Source organism: Bombina bombina, unplaced genomic scaffold, assembly GCF_027579735.1.
Source record: "Bombina bombina isolate aBomBom1 unplaced genomic scaffold, aBomBom1.pri scaffold_949, whole genome shotgun sequence".
In the NCBI taxonomy this organism is placed as follows: Eukaryota; Metazoa; Chordata; class Amphibia; order Anura; family Bombinatoridae; genus Bombina; species Bombina bombina.
In genome coordinates, this window is record NW_026511539.1 from 19,086 (window position 1) to 40,000 (window position 20,915).

The 20,915-nt window shown below is 30.2% G+C and overlaps 1 protein-coding gene across 1 annotated transcript in view; it reads right to left on the reverse strand.

Moving 5' to 3' along the window:
• Positions 1–20,915, reverse strand: part of LOC128643786 (peroxisomal targeting signal 1 receptor-like) — a 64,667-nt gene that overhangs the window by 10,541 nt on the left and 33,211 nt on the right. The window contains exon 3 of the mRNA XM_053696599.1: positions 990–1,025. Within this exon, the coding sequence (XP_053552574.1) occupies positions 990–1,025 (36 nt within the window). The remainder of the gene's footprint in view (positions 1–989; positions 1,026–20,915) is intronic.

The window sequence follows — 20,915 nt, forward strand, 5'->3', positions numbered from 1 at the left end:
TATACAACTACCAATAGCTAGAGATAAAAACAGGTGTTTATTTATATACATAAAATAGCTTTTAACAGTGCAAGATAAAAAAACCCTACAAGCGTTTCTTTGTAAGCAAAGAGAAAATGTTCCTCGTATTGCAGAAGATCACTATAGAGCTGTAGTCATACAAGTGTTACATCCAGCGAGTAAGGCTAGAAACACAAGTGGCTAATGCGCTCTACTATACATAAGATCAGGTATGGAGGTATTTTTATATACCTCATACTTTGAGGTTGAACCAGGTGAGAGCGGATTTTTTCCCACTGTTACATTATAAGTAAATAATCTGAACGTATTACACGAAGTGTGCCTCTTGGCGCTTGTCTTGTCTCATACTCTTTCAGATCTCTAAGAGGAACCTCGCCCTGCGGGGGATCATTCTTCTTCTCTCAGACGAGCAGCCTACTCCTTCATAGCACACAGGAACTAGCATTGTGGATTTTAATGAACAATACACATCCATAGACTTGCCACATTTGACTGAATGAGACTGTTTGCTGCCTAACTGGCAAGTGTCTTGTGTACATATATATATTCCAGTAGTGGATGGGAAGATATATTAAGACTAACAGCACACTCATACACTTCTAGCGCTGATTTCTATAACCTCTACAAACATATATATACGTGTGTACTGTATATATATATATATATATATATATATATATATATAGGGTCACAGGGTATATGTGTATACAGGGGGTCACTACGTGTATGTGAATATAGAGGGGTCACCGGGTGTGAGTAAATACAGGGTGTCACTGGGTGTATGTGTGTGTATATATATATATATATATATATATATATATATATATATATATATATAGGGGGTCACTGGGTGTATGTGTATATAGGGGGCACCAAGTTTGTGTATATGGGGGGAGGGAGATTATCAGGCGGGTATATATACACATGCAAGAAACAAAATAAAATTTGTGGAGACAGCAGTTTATTACCTCATCTTCTGTTGCTTCACCAATCGGCTTGGCGACCTAAAAACAGAGATGTGATGTCCAGTAGAAAAAAAACAATAAATAAGCTATAAAATAAATATAAATAAGCTACAAAATGAATTTAAATAATCTATAAAATATAAATTAGCTATAAAGTAAATAAGCTATAAAAGAAATAAGCTATAAAATAAATACTCTATAAAATAAATAAGCTATAAAATAAATACTCTATAAAATAAATAAGCTATAAAATAAATAAAGAGATAAATACTCTATAAAATAAATAAGCTATAAAATAAATAAATAAATACTCTATAAAATAAATAAGCTATAGAATAAATAAATACTCTATAAAATAAATAAGCTATAAAATAAATACTCTATAAAATAAATAAGCTATAAAATAAATAAATAAATACTCTATAAAATAAATAAGCTATAAAATAAATACTCTATAAAATAAATAAGCTATAAAATAAATAAATACTCTATAAAATAAATAAGCTATAAAATAAATACTCTATAAAATAAATAAGCTATAAAATAAATAAATAAATAAATACTCTATAAAATAAATAAGCTATGTAATAAATAAAAACAAGATATACTATTTAATCACAGTAACTGTCATCTTTTCTACAGGGCATAACTACCATCTTTTCACATAGAACACATAGATATTGCTGTATGCTTATGTGCAGAATTTAACATTAAGCAGTATAGTGCATACCAAAATAAAGCAATATAAGGCACTACTAAAAACAAACAAAAAACATGATGAACAAAGTCTGCTTGATTGGCTGTATTATTATGGCGAACCTTAATAGTCTCTGAGTGAGATGTAGATCAAGTCTATGCTCATGGATCACTTACACAAGTCACATCTGATTTTCAATTAAAGCGTAACATTTATTGATGAAAGAACATATAAAAATAACAGACCTGGATGTCCTCAGTATTCAGCAATTAGAAATAGCTCGGACCCCCAATAGCGTCACCTAAGGGCACCCATAGACCTAACAGCACTATCTGAGGCCCATACACCGCCAGCAACAACCTTCCTGATCTAACAGCAAGTTGCATTAGTGACACTGTAGCTAACACAAATAACATACTAGTGACAAGTGTGTCCTAGCAGGAGATACATATGTTACCCAGAAGACTGTATCATTAATCATGTCAAACACAAATAACATAATAGTGACCAGTGTGTCCTAGCAGGAGATACATATGTGACCCAGAAGACTGTATCATTAATCATGTCAAACACAAATAACATACTAGTGACCAGTGTGTCCTAGCAGGAGATACATATGTGACCCAGAAGATTCTATCATTAATCATGTCAAACACAAATAACATACTAGTGACCAGTGTGTTCTAGCAGGAGATACATATGTGACCCAGAAGAGTGTATCATTAATCATGTCAAACACAAATAACATACTAGTGACCAGTGACCAGTGTGTCCTAGCAGGAGATACATATGTGACCCAGAAGATTGTATCATTAATCATGTCAAACACAAATAACATACTAGTGACCAGTGTGTCCAAGCAGGAGATACATATGTGACCCAGAAGATTCTATCATTAATCATGTCAAACACAAATAACATACTAGTGACCAGTGTGTCCTAGCAGGAGATACATATGTGACCCAGAAGAGTGTATCATTAATCATGTCAAACACAAATAACATACTAGTGACCAGTGTGTCCAAGCAGGAGATACATATGTGACCCAGAAGAGTGTATCATTAATCATGTCAAACACAAATAACATACTAGTAACCAGTGTGTCCTAGCAGGAGATACATATGTGACCCAGAAGACTGTATCATTAATCATGTCAAACACAAATAACATACTAGTAACCAGTGTGTCCTAGCAGGAGATACATATGTGACCCAGAAGACTGTATCATTAATCATGTCAAACACAAATAACATACTAGTGACCAGCGTGTCCCAGCGTGTCCTAGCAGGAGATACATATGTGACCCAGAAGACTGTATCATTAATCATGTCAAACACAAATAACAAACTAGTGACCAGTGTGTCCTAGCAGGAGATACATGTGACCCAGAAGATTGTATCATTAATCATGTCAAACACAAATAACATACTAGTGACCAGCGTGTCCTAGCAAGAGCTACATATGTGACCCAGAAGATTGTATCATTAATCATGTCAAACACAAATAACATACTAGTGACCAGCGTGTCCTAGCAGGAGATACATATGTGACCCAGAAGACTGTATCATTAATCATGTCAAACACAAATAACATACTAGTGACCAGTGTGTCCTAGCAGGAGATACATATGTGACCCAGAAGACTGTATCATTAATCATGTCAAACACAAATAACATACTAGTGACCAGCGTGTCCTAGCAAGAGATACATATGTGACCCAGAAGATTGTATCATTAATTATGTCAAACACAAATAACATACTAGTGACCAGTGTGTCCTAGCAGGAGATACATATGTGACCCAGAAGACTGTATCATTAATCATGTCAAACACAAATAACATACTAGTGACCAGTGACCAGTGTGTCCTAGCAGGAGATACATATGTGACCCAAAAGACTGTATCATTAATCATGTCAAACACAAATAACATACTAGTGACCAGTGTGTCCTAGCAGGAGATACATATGTGACCCAGAAGATTGTATCATTAATTATGTCAAACACAAATAACATACTAGTGACCAGTGTGTCCTAGCAGGAGATACATATGTGACCCAGAAGATTCTATCATTAATCATGTCAAACACAAATAACATACTAGTGACCAGAGTGTCCTAGCAGGAGATACATGTGACCCAGAAGACTATCATTAATCATGTCAAACACAAATAACATACTAGTGACCAGTGTGTCCTAGCAGGAGATACATATGTGACCCAGAAGACTGTATCATTAATCATGTCAAACACAAATAACATACTAGTGACCAGTGACCAGCGTGTCCTAGCAGGAGATACATATGTGACCCAGAAGACTGTATCATTAATCATGTCAAACACAAATAACATACTAGTGACCAGTGTGTCCTAGCAGGAGATACATATGTGACCCAGAAGACTATCATTAATCATGTAAAACACAAATAACATACTAGTGACCAGTGACCAGTGTGTCCTAGCAGGAGATACATATGTGACCCAGAAGAGTGTATCATTAATCATGTCAAACACAAATAACATACTAGTGACCAGCGTGTCCTAGCAGGAGATACATATGTGACCCAGAAGACTGTATCATTAATCATGTCAAACACAAATAACATACCAGTGACCAGTGTGTCCTAGCAGGAGATACATGTGACCCAGAAGACTGTATCATTAATCATGTCAAACACAAGAAACATACTAGTGACCAGCGTGTCCTAGCAGGAGATACATGTGACCCAGAAGACTGTATCATTAATCATGTCAAACACAAATAACAAACTAGTGACCAGCGTGTCCTAGCAGGAGATACATATGTGACCCAGAAGACTGTATCATTAATCATGTCAAACACAAATAACATACTAGTGACCAGTGTGTCCTAGCAGGAGATACATATGTGACCCAGAAGACTGTATCATTAATCATGTCAAACACAAATAACATACTAGTGACCAGTGTGTCCTAGCAGGAGATACATATGAGACCCAGAAGACTGTATCATTAATCATGTCAAACACAAATAACATACCAGTGACCAGTGTGTCCTAGCAGGAGATACATGTGACCCAGAAGACTGTATCATTAATCATGTCAAACACAAGTAACATACTAGTGACCAGTGTGTCCTAGCAGGAGATACATATGTGACCCAGAAGAGTGTATCATTAATCATGTCAAACACAAGTAACATACTAGTGACCAGTGTGTCCTAGCAGGAGATACATATGTGACCCAGAAGAGTGTATCATTAATCATGTCAAACACAAATAACATACCAGTGACCAGTGTGTCCTAGCAGGAGATACATATGTGACCCAGAAGACTGTATCATTAATCATGTCAAACACAAATAACATACTAGTGACCAGCGTGTCCTAGCAGGAGATACATATGTGACCCAGAAGATTGCATCATTAATTATGTCAAACACAAATAACATACTAGTGACCAGCGTGTCCTAGCAGGAGATACATATGTGACCCAGAAGAGTGTATCATTAATCATGTCAAACACAAATAACATACTAGTGACCAGTGTGTCCTAGCAGGAGATACATATGTGACCCAGAAGATTGTATCATTAATCATGTCAAACACAAATAACATACTAGTGACCAGTGTGTCCTAGCAGGAGATACATATGTGACCCAGAAGACTGTATCATTAATCATGTCAAACACAAATAACATACTAGTGACCAGCGTGTCCTAGCAGGAGATACATATGTGACCCAGAAGACTGTATCATTAATCATATCAAACACAAATAACATACTAGTGACCAGCGTGTCCTAGCAGGAGATACATATGTGACCCAGAAGACTGTATCATTAATCATGTCAAATACAAATAACATACTAGTGACCAGTGTGTCCTAGCAGGAGATACATATGTGACCCAGAAGAGTGTATCATTAATCATGTCAAACACAAATAACATACTAGTGACCAGTGTGTCCTAGCAGGAGATACATATGTGACCCAGAAGACTGTATCATTAATCATGTCAAACACAAATAACATACTAGTGACCAATGACCAGCGTGTCCTAGCAGGAGATACATATGTGACCCAGAAGAGTGTATCATTAATCATGTCAAACACAAATAACATACTATTGACCAGCGTGTCCTAGCAGGAGATACATGTGACCCAGAAGACTGTATCATTAATCATGTCAAACACAAATAACATACTAGTGACCAGCGTGTCCTAGCAGGAGATACATATGTGACCCAGAAGACTGTATCATTAATCATGTCAAACACAAATATCATACTAGTGACCAGTGTGTCCTAGCAGGAGATACATATGTGACCCAGAAGACTGTATCATTAATCATGTCAAACACAAATAACATACTAGTGACCAGCGTGTCCTAGCAGGAGATACATATGTGACCCAGAAGATTGTATCATTAATCATGTCAAACACAAATAACATACTAGTGACCAGTGTGTCCTAGCAGGAGATACATATGTGACCCAGAAGACTGTATCATTAATCATGTCAAGCACAAATAACATACTAGTGACCAGTGACCAGTGTGTTCTAGCAGGAGATACATATGTGACCCAGAAGACTGTATCATTAATCATGTCAAACACAAATAACATACTAGTGACCAGTGTGTCCTAGCAGGAGATACATATATGTGACCCAGAAGACTGTATCATTAATCATGTCAAACACAAATAACATACTAGTGACCAGTGACCAGTGTGTCCTAGCAGGAGATACATATGTGACCCAGAAGACTGTATCATTAATCATGTCAAACACAAATAACATACTAGTGACCAGCGTGTCCTAGCAGGAGATACATATGTGACCCAGAAGATTCTATCATTAATCATGTCAAACACAAATAACATACTAGTGACCAGTGTGTCCTAGCAGGAGATACATATGTGACCCAGAAGACTGTATCATTAATCATGTCAAACACAAATAACATACTAGTGACCAGTGCGTCCTAGCAGGAGATACATATGTGACCCAGAAGACTGTATCATTAATCATGTCAAACACAAATAACATACCAGTGACCAGCGTGTCCTAGCAGGAGATACATATGTGACCCAGAAGACTGTATCATTAATCATGTCAAACACAAATAACATACTAGTGACCAGCGTGTCCTAGCAGGAGATACATATGTGACCCAGAAGATTGTATCATTAATCATGTCAAACACAAATAACATACTAGTGACCAGTGACCAGCGTGTCCTAGCAGGAGATACATATGTGACCCAGAAGATTGTATCATTAATCATGTCAAACACAAATAACATACTAGTGACCAGCATGTCCTAGCAGGAGATACATATGTGACCCAGAAGAGTGTATCATTAATCATGTCAAACACAAATAACATACTAGTGACCAGTGTGTCCTAGCAGGAGATACATATGTGACCCAGAAGACTGTATCATTAATCATGTCAAACACAAATAACATACTAGTGACCAGTGTGTCCTAGCAGGAGATACATATGTGACCCAGAAGACTGTATCATTAATCATGTCAAACACAAATAACATACTAGTGACCAGTGTGTCCTAGCAGGAGATACATATGTGACCCAGAAGACTGTATCATTAATCATGTCAAACACAAATAACATACTAGTGACCAGTGTGTCCTAGCAGGAGATACATATGAGACCCAGAAGACTGTATCATTAATCATGTCAAACACAAATAACATACTAGTGACCAGTGGCCAGTGTGTCCTAGCAGGAGATACATATGTGACCCAGAAGAGTGTATCATTAATCATGTCAAACACAAATAACATACTAGTGACCAGTGACCAGCGTGTCCTAGCAGGAGATACATATGTGACCCAGAAGACTGTATCATTAATCATGTCAAACACAAATAACATACTAGTGACCAGTGACCAGTGTGTCCTAGCAGGAGATACATATGTGACCCAGAAGATTGAATCATTAATCATGTCAAACACAAATAACATACTAGTGACCAGTGTGTCCTAGCAGGAGATACATATGTGACCCAGAAGATTGTATCATTAATCATGTCAAACACAAATAACATACCAGTGACCAGCGTGTACTAGCAGGAGATACATATGTGACCCAGAAGACTGTATCATTAATCATGTCAAACACAAATAACATACTAGTGACCAGTGTGTACTAGCAGGAGATACATATGTGACCCAGAAGATTGTATCATTAATCATGTCAAACACAAATAACATACTAGTGACCAGTGACCAGTGTGTCCTAGCAGGAGATACATATGTGACCCAGAAGATTGTATCATTAATCATGTCAAACACAAATAACATACTAGTGACCAGTGACCAGTGTGTCCTAGCAGGAGATACATATGTGACCCAGAAGATTGTATCATTAATCATGTCAAACACAAATAACATACTAGTGACCAGTGTGTCCTAGCAGGAGATACATATGTGACCCAGAAGACTGTATCATTAATCATGTCAAACACAAATAACATACTAGTGACCAGTGACCAGTGTGTTCTAGCAGGAGATACATGTGACCCAGAAGATTGTATCATTAATCATGTCAAACACAAATAACATACTAGTGACCAGCGTGTCCTAGCAGGAGATACATATGTGACCCAGAAGATTGTATCATTAATCATGTCAAACACAAATAACATACTAGTGACCAGTGACCAGTGTGTCCTAGCAGGAGATACATATGTGACCCAGAAGATTGTATCATTAATCATGTCAAACACAAAGGCAAGAGAGGAGCTGAAACTTGGAATTGCCTGATGAAGAATATTACATTTTAATGCATTTAATACATTTATATTCAGCACTACGAGTAAAGCAGTAACAAATAAGGCTGTGCACGATTTATACATAAAGTGCACGTCTCTTTTTGTCCAGCCAGTAGACAGACATCTGACACCTCAGCACACAGGTGACCAGGGTGGATAAAAATCAATGATTTTAAAAAAAATGTTTTATAAATAAGATTTAAAATGCTTTTCTGTCTAGAATATATTATCACATATTAGGATAGATTACAAGTGGAGCACCTATTTATCGCATGCCCGTCAGATCTCTGGTTATTTTTCTAAAAGTCCCCAAAATTTAGTGTAAGGTTCAATAATAAAAAGAAAATAGCAGCTTTAATTTTTTTTATTTTTTTTTAAACTCCACAAATCAGTTTTTAGGGGTTAAAGTGAGCAGGTCAGGGGTGTTAGAATAAAAACGGCACTGAAAAGTGCGTTTACATTGCGGTCTATGGTAACTGCGTGTTCCCTGTAAATAAATACGTATATGCTTATATACATATGTATTTATGTGTTACTATATGTATATACATATGTATTTATGTGTTACTATGTGTATATACATATGTATTTATGTGTTACTATGTGTATATACATATGTATTTATGTGTTACTATGTGTATATACATATGTATTTATGTGTTACTATGTGTATATACATATGTATTTATGTGTTACTATGTGTATATACATATGTATTTATGTGTTACTATGTGTATATACATATGTATTTATGTGTTACTATATGTATATACATATGTATTTATGTGTTACTATGTGTATATACATATGTATTTATGTGTTACTATATGTATATACATATGTATTTATGTGTTACTATGTGTATATACATATGTATTTATGTGTTACTATATGTATATACATATGTATTTATGTGTTACTATGTGTATATACATATGTATTTATGTGTTACTATGTGTATATACATATATATTTATGTGTTACTATGTGTATATACATATGTATTTATGTGTTACTATATGTATATACATATGTATTTATGTGTTACTATGTGTATATACATATATATTTATGTGTTACTATATGTATATTCATATGTATTTATGTGTTACTATGTGTATATACATATGTATTTATGTGTTACTATATGTATATACATATGTATTTATGTGTTACTATATGTATATACATATGTATTTATGTGTTACTATGTGTATATACATATATATTTATGTGTTACTATATGTATATACATATGTATTTATGTGTTACTATGTGTATAATACATATATATTTATGTGTTATTATGTGTATATACATATATATTTATGTGCTACTATATGTATATACATATGTATTTATGTGTTAGTATGTGTATATTATACATATATATTTATGTGTTACTATGTGTATATACATATATATTTATGTGTTACTATGTGTATATACATATATATTTATGTGTTACTATGTGTATATACATATATATTTATGTGTTACTATGTGTATATACATATGTATTTATGTGTTACTATGTGTATATACATATGTATTTATGTGTTAGTATGTGTATATACATATATATTTATGTGTTAGTATGTGTATATACATATATATTTATGTGTTAGTATGTGTATATACATATATATTTATGTGTATTATGTGTATATACATATATATTTATGTGTTATTATGTGTATATACATATATATTTATGTGTTACTATATGTATATACATATATATTTATGTGTTATTATGTGTATATACATATATATTTATGTGTTACTATGTGTATATACATATATATTTATGTGTTAGTATGTGTATATACATATATAATTATGTGTTACTATGTGTATATACATATATATTTATGTGTTACTATGTGTATATACATATATATTTATGTGTTACTATGTGTATATACATATATATTTATGTGTTACTATATGTATATACATATATATTTATGTGTTACTATGTGTATATACAGATATAGTTATGTGTTACTATGTGTGTATACATATATATTTATGTGTTACTATGTGTATATACATATATATTTATGTGTTATGTGTATATACATATATATTTATGTGTTACTATGTGTATATTCAGATATATTTATGTGTTATGTATTTATACATATATATGTATGTGCTATTATGTGTATATACATATGTATTTATGTGTTACTATGTGTATATACATATATATTTATGTTTTACTATGTGTATATACATATATATCTATGTGTTTATATGCTTATATACATATATATTTATGTGTTACTATGTGTTAGTTGCCAACATTTCAAAAAAAATTCCAGGGACACTTTGCAGCAGAGCAAGCAAGCGGGTTACTGGAGTATTGACGACCTACTGTTCAACTGCTCCGCCCACTCAGTTCTGCAATCAGAACACACCCATTTGAAAGTAATGGTATAATTTAGACTTATCCATAGTTTATTATACAGATGACAGCACCAAGCTCTTACACCTACCCAGTCTCTGGAACACATTCTGGGCATATGGTTATTTTTACAACACAGCATCAAAATTAGAAAGACAAATAATATGTGAACCCATTCAATAATAATAACAATATTCTATTAGGAATGAATTATATTTAAATAATACACTATATCTATTTATCATCCATCTATCTGTATATATTGTCAGGACAATTGTCCAGTATAATTCACCATTTTGATATTGCATATTAATCACGTATGTCTGTGCTATAAAGTATAGAGGTACAATTGATCATGTGTATTTACTTATATATTCAGGTACACATACATATTTTTCAGTATTCATATGTAGCTATTAGCTAGTGCTGCTTGTCAGTATATCATTACTTATAGATTCAGGTACACATACACATATATATTATTTATCAGTATTAATATGTAGCTATTAGCTAGTGCTGCTTGTCAGTATATAATTACTTATATATTCAGGTACACATACACATATATATTATTTATCAGTATTAATATGTATCTATTAGCTAGTGCTGCTTGTCAGTATATAATTACTTATATATTCAGGTACACATACACATATATATTATTTATCAGTATTAATATGTAGCTATTAGCTAGTGCTGCTTGTCAGTATATCATTACTTATATATTCAGGTACACATACACATATATATTATTTATCAGTATTAATATGTAGCTATTAGCTAGTGCTGCTTGTCAGTATATCATTACTTATATATTCAGGTACACATACACATATATATTATTTATCAGTATTAATATGTAGCTATTAGCTAGTGTTGCTTGTCAGTATATAATTACTTATATATTCAGGTACACATACACATATATATTATTTATCAGTATTAATATGTAGCTATTAGCTAGTGCTGCTTGTCAGTATATAATTACTTATATATTCAGGTACACATACACATATATATTATTTATCAGTATTAATATGTAGCTATTAGCTAGTGCTGCTTGTCAGTATATAATTACTTATATATTCAGGTACACATACACATATATATTATTTATCAGTATTAATATGTAGCTATTAGCTAGTGCTGCTAGTCAGTATATAATTACTTATATATTCAGGTACACATACACATATATATTATTTATCAGTATTAATATGTAGCTATTAGCTAGTGCTGCTTGTCAGTATATAATTACTTATATATTCAGGTACACATACACATATATATTATTTATCAGTATTAATATGTAGCTATTAGCTAGTGCTGCTTGTCAGTATATCATTACTTATATATTCAGGTACATATACACATATATATTATTTTTCAGTATTAATATGTAGCTATTAGCTAGTGCTGCTTGTCAGTATATCATTACTTATATATTCAGGTACACATACACATATATATTATTTATCAGTATTAATATGTAGCTATTAGCTAGTGCTGCTTGTCAGTATATAATTACTTATATATTCAGGTACACATACACATATATATTATTTATCAGTATTAATATGTAGCTATTAGCTAGTGCTGCTTGTCAGTATATAATTACTTATATATTCAGGTACACATACACATACATATTATTTATCAGTATTAATATGTAGCTATTAGCTAGTGCTGCTTGTCAGTATATAATTACTTATATATTCAGGTACACATACACATATATATTATTTATCAGTATTAATATGTAGCTATTAGCTAGTGCTGCTTGTCAGTATATAATTACTTATATATTCAGGTACACATACACATACATATTATTTATCAGTATTAATATGTAGCTATTAGCTAGTGCTGCTTGTCAGTATATAATTAGTTATATATTCAGGTACACATACACATATATATTATTTATCAGTATTAATATGTAGCTATTAGCTAGTGCTGCTTGTCAGTATATAATTACTTATATATTCAGGTACACATACACATATATATTATTTATCAGTATTAATATGTAGCTATTAGCTAGTGGTGCTTGTCAGTATATAATTAGTTATATATTCAGGTACACATACACATATATATTATTTATCAGTATTAATATGTAGCTATTAGCTAGTGCTGCTTGTCAGTATATAATTACTTATATATTCAGGTACACATACACATATATATTATTTATCAGTATTAATATGTAGCTATTAGCTAGTGCTGCTTGTCAGTATATAATTACTTATATATTCAGGTACACATACACATACATATTATTTATCAGTATTAATATGTAGCTATTAGCTAGTGCTGCTTGTCAGTATATAATTACTTATATATTCAGGTACACATACACATATATATTATTTATCAGTATTAATATGTAGCTATTAGCTAGTGCTGCTTGTCAGTATATAATTACTTATATATTCAGGTACACATACACATATATATTATTTATCAGTATTAATATGTAGCTATTAGCTAGTGCTGCTTGTCAGTATATAATTACTTATATATTCAGGTATACATACACATATATATTATTTATCAGTATTAATATGTAGCTATTAGCTAGTGCTGCTTGTCAGTATATAATTACTTATATATTCAGGTACACATACACATATATATTATTTATCAGTATTAATATGTAGCTATTAGCTAGTGCTGCTTGTCAGTATATAATTACTTATATATTCAGGTACACATACACATACATATTATTTATCAGTATTAATATGTAGCTGTCAGTATATAATTACTTATATATTCAGGTACACATACATATTATTTATCAGTATTAATATGTAGCTATTAGCTAGTGCTGCTTGTCAGTATATAATTACGTATATATTCAGGTACACATACACATATATATTATTTATCAGTATTAATATGTAGCTATTAGCTAGTAGTGCTGATTGTCAGTATATCATTACTTATATATTCAGGTACACATACACATATATATTATTTATCAGTATTAATATGTAGCTATTAGCTAGTAGTGCTGATTGTCAGTATATCATTACTTATATATTCAGGTACACATACACATATATATTATTTATCAGTATTAATATGTAGCTATTAGCTAGTGCTGCTTGTCAGTATATAATTACTTATATATTCAGGTACACATACACATATATATTATTTATCAGTATTAATATGTAGCTATTAGCTAGTGCTGCTTGTCAGTATATAATTACTTATATATTCAGGTACACATACACATATATATTATTTATCAGTATTAATATGTAGCTATTAGCTAGTGTTGCTTGTCAGTATATAATTACTTATATATTCAGGTACACATACACATATATATTATTTATCAGTATTAATATGTAGCTATTAGCTAGTGCTGCTTGTCAGTATATAATTACTTATATATTCAGGTACACATACACATACATATTATTTATCAGTATTAATATGTAGCTATTAGCTAGTGCTGCTTGTCAGTATATCATTACTTATATATTCAGGTACACATACACATATATATTATTTATCAGTATTAATATGTAGCTATTAGCTAGTGCTGCTTGTCAGTATATAATTACTTATATATTCAGGTACACATACACATATATATTATTTATCAGTATTAATATGTAGCTATTAGCTAGTGCTGCTTGTCAGTATATAATTACTTATATATTCAGGTACACATACACATACATATTATTTATCAGTATTAATATGTAGCTATTAGCTAGTGTTGCTTGTCAGTATATAATTACTTATATATTCAGGTACACATACACATATATATTATTTATCAGTATTAATATGTAGCTATTAGCTAGTGCTGCTTGTCAGTATATAATTACTTATATATTCAGGTACACATACACATACATATTATTTATCAGTATTAATATGTAGCTATTAGCTAGTGCTGCTTGTCAGTATATAATTACTTATATATTCAGGTACACATACACATATATATTATTATTTATCAGTATTAATATGTAGCTATTAGCTAGTGCTGCTTGTCAGTATATAATTACTTATATATTCAGGTACACATACACATATATATTATTATTTATCAGTATTAATATGTAGCTATTAGCTAGTGCTGCTTGTCAGTATATCATTACTTATATATTCAGGTACACATACACATATATATTATTATTTATCAGTATTAATATGTAGCTATTAGCTAGTGCTGCTTGTCAGTATATCATTACTTATATATTCAGGTATACATACACATACATATTATTTTTCAGTATTAATATGTAGCTATTAGCTAGTGCTGCTTGTCAGTATATAATTACTTATATATTCAGGTACACATACACATACATATTATTTATCAGTATTAATATGTAGCTATTAGCTAGTGCTGCTTGTCAGTATATAATTAGTTATATATTCAGGTACACATACACATATATATTATTTATCAGTATTAATATGTAGCTATTAGCTAGTGTTGCTTGTCAGTATATAATTACTTATATATTCAGGTACACATACACATATATATTATTTATCAGTATTAATATGTAGCTATTAGCTAGTGCTGCTTGTCAGTATATAATTACTTATATATTCAGGTACACATACACATATATATTATTTATCAGTATTAATATGTAGCTATTAGCTAGTGCTGCTTGTCAGTATATAATTACTTATATATTCAGGTACACATACACATATATATTATTTATCAGTATTAATATGTAGCTATTAGCTAGTGCTGCTTGTCAGTATATCATTACTTATATATTCAGGTACACATACACATATATATTATTTATCAGTATTAATATGTAGCTATTAGCTAGTGCTGCTTGTCAGTATATAATTACTTATATATTCAGGTACACATACACATACAATATTATTTATCAGTATTAATATGTAGCTATTAGCTAGTGCTGCTTGTCAGTATATAATTACTTATATATTCAGGTACACATACACATATATATTATTTATCAGTATTAATATGTAGCTATTAGCTAGTGCTGCTTGTCAGTATATAATTACTTATATATTCAGGTACACATACACATACATATTATTTATCAGTATTAATATGTAGCTATTAGCTAGTGCTGCTTGTCAGTATATAATTACTTATATATTCAGGTACACATACACATATATATTATTTATCAGTATTAATATGTATCTATTAGCTAGTGTTGCTTGTCAGTATATAATTACTTATATATTCAGGTACACATACACATATATATTATTTATCAGTATTAATATGTAGCTATTAGCTAGTGCTGCTTGTCAGTATATCATTACTTATATATTCAGGTACACATAGACATATATATTATTTATCAGTATTAATATGTAGCTATTAGCTAGTGCTGCTTGTCAGTATATAATTACTTATATATTCAGGTACACATACACATATATATTATTTATCAGTATCAATATGTAGCTATTAGCTAGTGCTGCTTGTCAGTATATCATTACTTATATATTCAGGTACACATACACATATATATTATTTATCAGTATTAATATGTAGCTATTAGCTAGTGCTGCTTGTCAGTATATCATTACTTATATATTCAGGTACACATACACATATATATTATTTATCAGTATTAATATGTAGCTATTAGCTAGTGCTGCTTGTCAGTATATAATTACTTATATATTCAGGTACACATACACATATATATTATTTATCAGTATTAATATGTAGCTATTAGCTAGTGCTGCTTGTCAGTATATAATTAGTTATATATTCAGGTACACATACACATATATATTATTTATCAGTATTAATATGTAGCTATTAGCTAGTGCTGCTTGTCAGTATATCATTACTTATATATTCAGGTACACATACACATATATATTATTATTTATCAGTATTAATATGTAGCTATTAGCTAGTGCTGCTTGTCAGTATATCATTACTTATATATTCAGGTACACATACACATATATATTATTTATCAGTATTAATATGTAGCTATTAGCTAGTGCTGCTTGTCAGTATATCATTACTTATATATTCAGGTACACATACACATATATATTATTTTATCAGTATTAATATGTAGCTATTAGCTAGTGCTGCTTGTCAGTATATAATTAGTTATATATTCAGGTACACATACAACATATATATTATTTTATCAGTATTAATATGTAGCTATTAGCTAGTGCTGCTTGTCAGTATATAATTAGTTATATATTCAGGTACCATACAGATATATATTATTTATCAGTATTAATATGTAGCTATTAGCTAGTGCTGCTTGTCAGTATATAATTACTTATATATTCAGGTACACATACACATACTTATATTTATCAGTATTAATATGTAGCGATTAGCTAGTGCTGCTTGTCAGTATATAATTACTTATATATTCAGGTACACATACACATATATATTCTTTATCCAGTATTAATATGTAGCTATTAGCTAGTGCTGCTTGTCAGTATATAATTATTATATATTCAGGTACACATACACATATATATTATTTAATATATGTAGCTATTAGCTAGTGCTGCTTGTCAGTATATAATTACTTATATATTCAGGTACACATACACATATATATTATTTATCAGTATTAATATGTAGCTATTAGCTAGTGCTGCTTGTCAGTATATAATTACTTATATATTCAGGTACACATACACATACATATTATTTATCAGTATTAATATGTAGCTATTAGCTAGTGCTGCTTGTCAGTATATAATTACTTATATATTCAGGTACACATACACATATATATTATTTATCAGTATTAATATGTAGCTATTAGCTAGTGCTGCTTGTCAGTATATAATTACTTATATATTCAGGTACACATACACATACATATTATTTATCAGTATTAATATGTAGCTATTAGCTAGTGCTGCTTGTCAGTATATAATTACTTATATATTCAGGTACACATACACATATATATTATTTATCAGTATTAATATGTAGCTATTAGCTAGTGCTGCTTGTCAGTATATAATTACTTATATATTCAGGTACACATACACATATATATTATTTATCAGTATTAATATGTAGCTATTAGCTAGTGCTGCTTGTCAGTATATAATTACTTATATATTCAGGTACACATACACACATATATTATTTATCAGTATTAATATGTAGCTATTAGCTAGTGCTGCTTGTCAGTATATCATTACTTATATATTCAGGTACACATACACATATATATTATTTATCAGTATTAATATGTAGCTATTAGCTAGTGCTGCTTGTCAGTATATAATTACTTATATATTTCAGGTACACATACACATATATATTATTTATCAGTATTAATATGTAGCTATTAGCTAGTGCTGCTTGTCAGTATATCATTACTTATATATATCAGGTACACATACACATATATATTATTTATCAGTATTAATATGTAGCTATTAGCTAGTGCTGCTTGTCAGTATATAATTACTTATATATTCAGGTACACATACACATACATATTATTTATCAGTATTAATATGTAGCTATTAGCTAGTGTTGCTTGTCAGTATATCATTACTTATATATTCAGGTAAACATACACATATATATTATTTATCAGTATTAATATGTAGCTATTAGCTAGTGCTGCTTGTCAGTATATAATTACTTATATATTCAGGTACACATACAGATATATATTATTTATCAGTATTAATATGTAGCTATTAGCTAGTGCTGCTTGTCAGTATATAATTACATATATATTCAGGTACACATACACATATATATTATTTATCAGTATTAATATGTAGCTATTAGCTAGTGCTGCTTGTCAGTATATAATTACTTATATATTCAGGTACACATACACATACATATTATTTATCAGTATTAATATGTAGCTATTAGCTAGTGCTGCTTGTCAGTATATAATTACTTATATATTCAGGTACACATACACATATATATTATTTATCAGTATTAATATGTAGCTATTAGCTAGTGCTGCTTGTCAGTATATCATTACTTATATATTCAGGTACACATACACATATATATTATTTATCAGTATTAATATGTATCTATTAGCTAGTGCTGCTTGTCAGTATATAATTACTTATATATTTCAGGTACACATACACATATATATTATTTATCAGTATTAATATGTAGCTATTAGCTAGTGCTGCTTGTCAGTATATAATTACTTATATATTCAGGTACACATATACACAATACATATTATTTATCAGTATTAATATGTAGCTATTAGCTAGTGCTGCTGTCAGTATATCACTTACATATATATTCAGGTACACATACACATACATATTATTTTCAGTATTAATATGTAGCTATTAGCTAGTGTTGCTTGTCAGTATATCATTACTTATATATTTCAGGTACACTTACACATATATATTTATCAGGTATTAATATGTAGCTATTAGCTAGTGCTGCTTGTCAGTATATACTTACATATATATTCAGGTACACATACACATACATATTATTTTTCAGTATTAATATGTAGCTATTAGCTAGTGTTGCTTGTCAGTATATCATTACTTATATATTCAGGTACACATACACATATATATTATTTATCAGTATTAATATGTAGCTATTAGCTAGTGCTGCTTGTCAGTATATAATTACTTATATATTCAGGTACACATACACATACATATTATTTATCAGTATTAATATGTAGCTATTAGCTAGTGCTGCTTGTCAGTATATAATTACTTATATATTCAGGTACACATACACATATATAGTATTTATCAGTATTAATATGTAGCTATTAGCTAGTGTTGCTTGTCAGTATATAATTACTTATATATTCAGGTACACATACACATATATATATTATTATTTATCAGTATTAATATGTAGCTATTAGCTAGTGCTGCTTGTCAGTATATCATTACTTATATATTCAGGTACACATACACATATATATTATTTATCAGTATTAATATGTAGCTATTAGCTAGTGCTGCTTGTCAGTATATATTACTTATATATTCAGGTACACATACACATATATATTATTTATCAGTATTAATATGTAGCTATTAGCTAGTGCTGCTTGTCAGTATATAATTACTTATATATTCAGGTACACATACACATATATATTATTTATCAGTATTAATATGTAGCTATTAGCTAGTGCTGCTTGTCCAGTATAATATTAGTTATATATTCAGGTACACATACCACATATATATTATTATTTATCAGTATTAATATGTAGCTATTAGCTAGTGCTGCTTGTCAGTATATAATTACTTATATATTCAGGGTACACATACACATACATATTATTTATCAGTATTAATATGTAGCTATTAGCTAGTGCTGCTTGTCAGTATATAATTACTTATATATTTCAGGTACACATACACATATATATTATTTATCAGTATTAATATGTAGCTATTAGCTAGTGCTGCTTGTCAGTATATAATTACTTATATATTCAGGTACACCATACACATACATATTATTTATCAGTATTATTATGTAGCTATTAGCTAGTGCTGCTTTGTCAGTATATAATTACTTATATATTCAGGTACACATACACATATATAGTATTTATCAGTATTAATATGTAGCTATTAGCTAGTGCTGCTTGTCAGTATATAATTACTTATATATTCAGGTACCACATACATATTATTTTACAGTATTAATATGTAGCTATTAGCTAGTGCTGCTTTGTCAGTAATATAATTACTTAGATATTCAGGTACCACATACACATATTATTATTTATCAGTATTAATATGTAGCTATTAGCTAGTGCTGCTTGTCAGTATATAATTACTTATATATTCAGGTACACATACACATACATATTATTTATCAGTATTAATATGTAGCTATTAGCTAGTGCTGCTTGTCAGTATATAATTACTTATATATTCAGGTATACATACACATATATATTATTTATCAGTATTAATATGTAGCTATTAGCTAGTGCTGCTTGTCAGTATATAATTACTTACTGTGAAGTTTTTGTACTTTATCAAAATAATCCATGTTTAGTTACTAT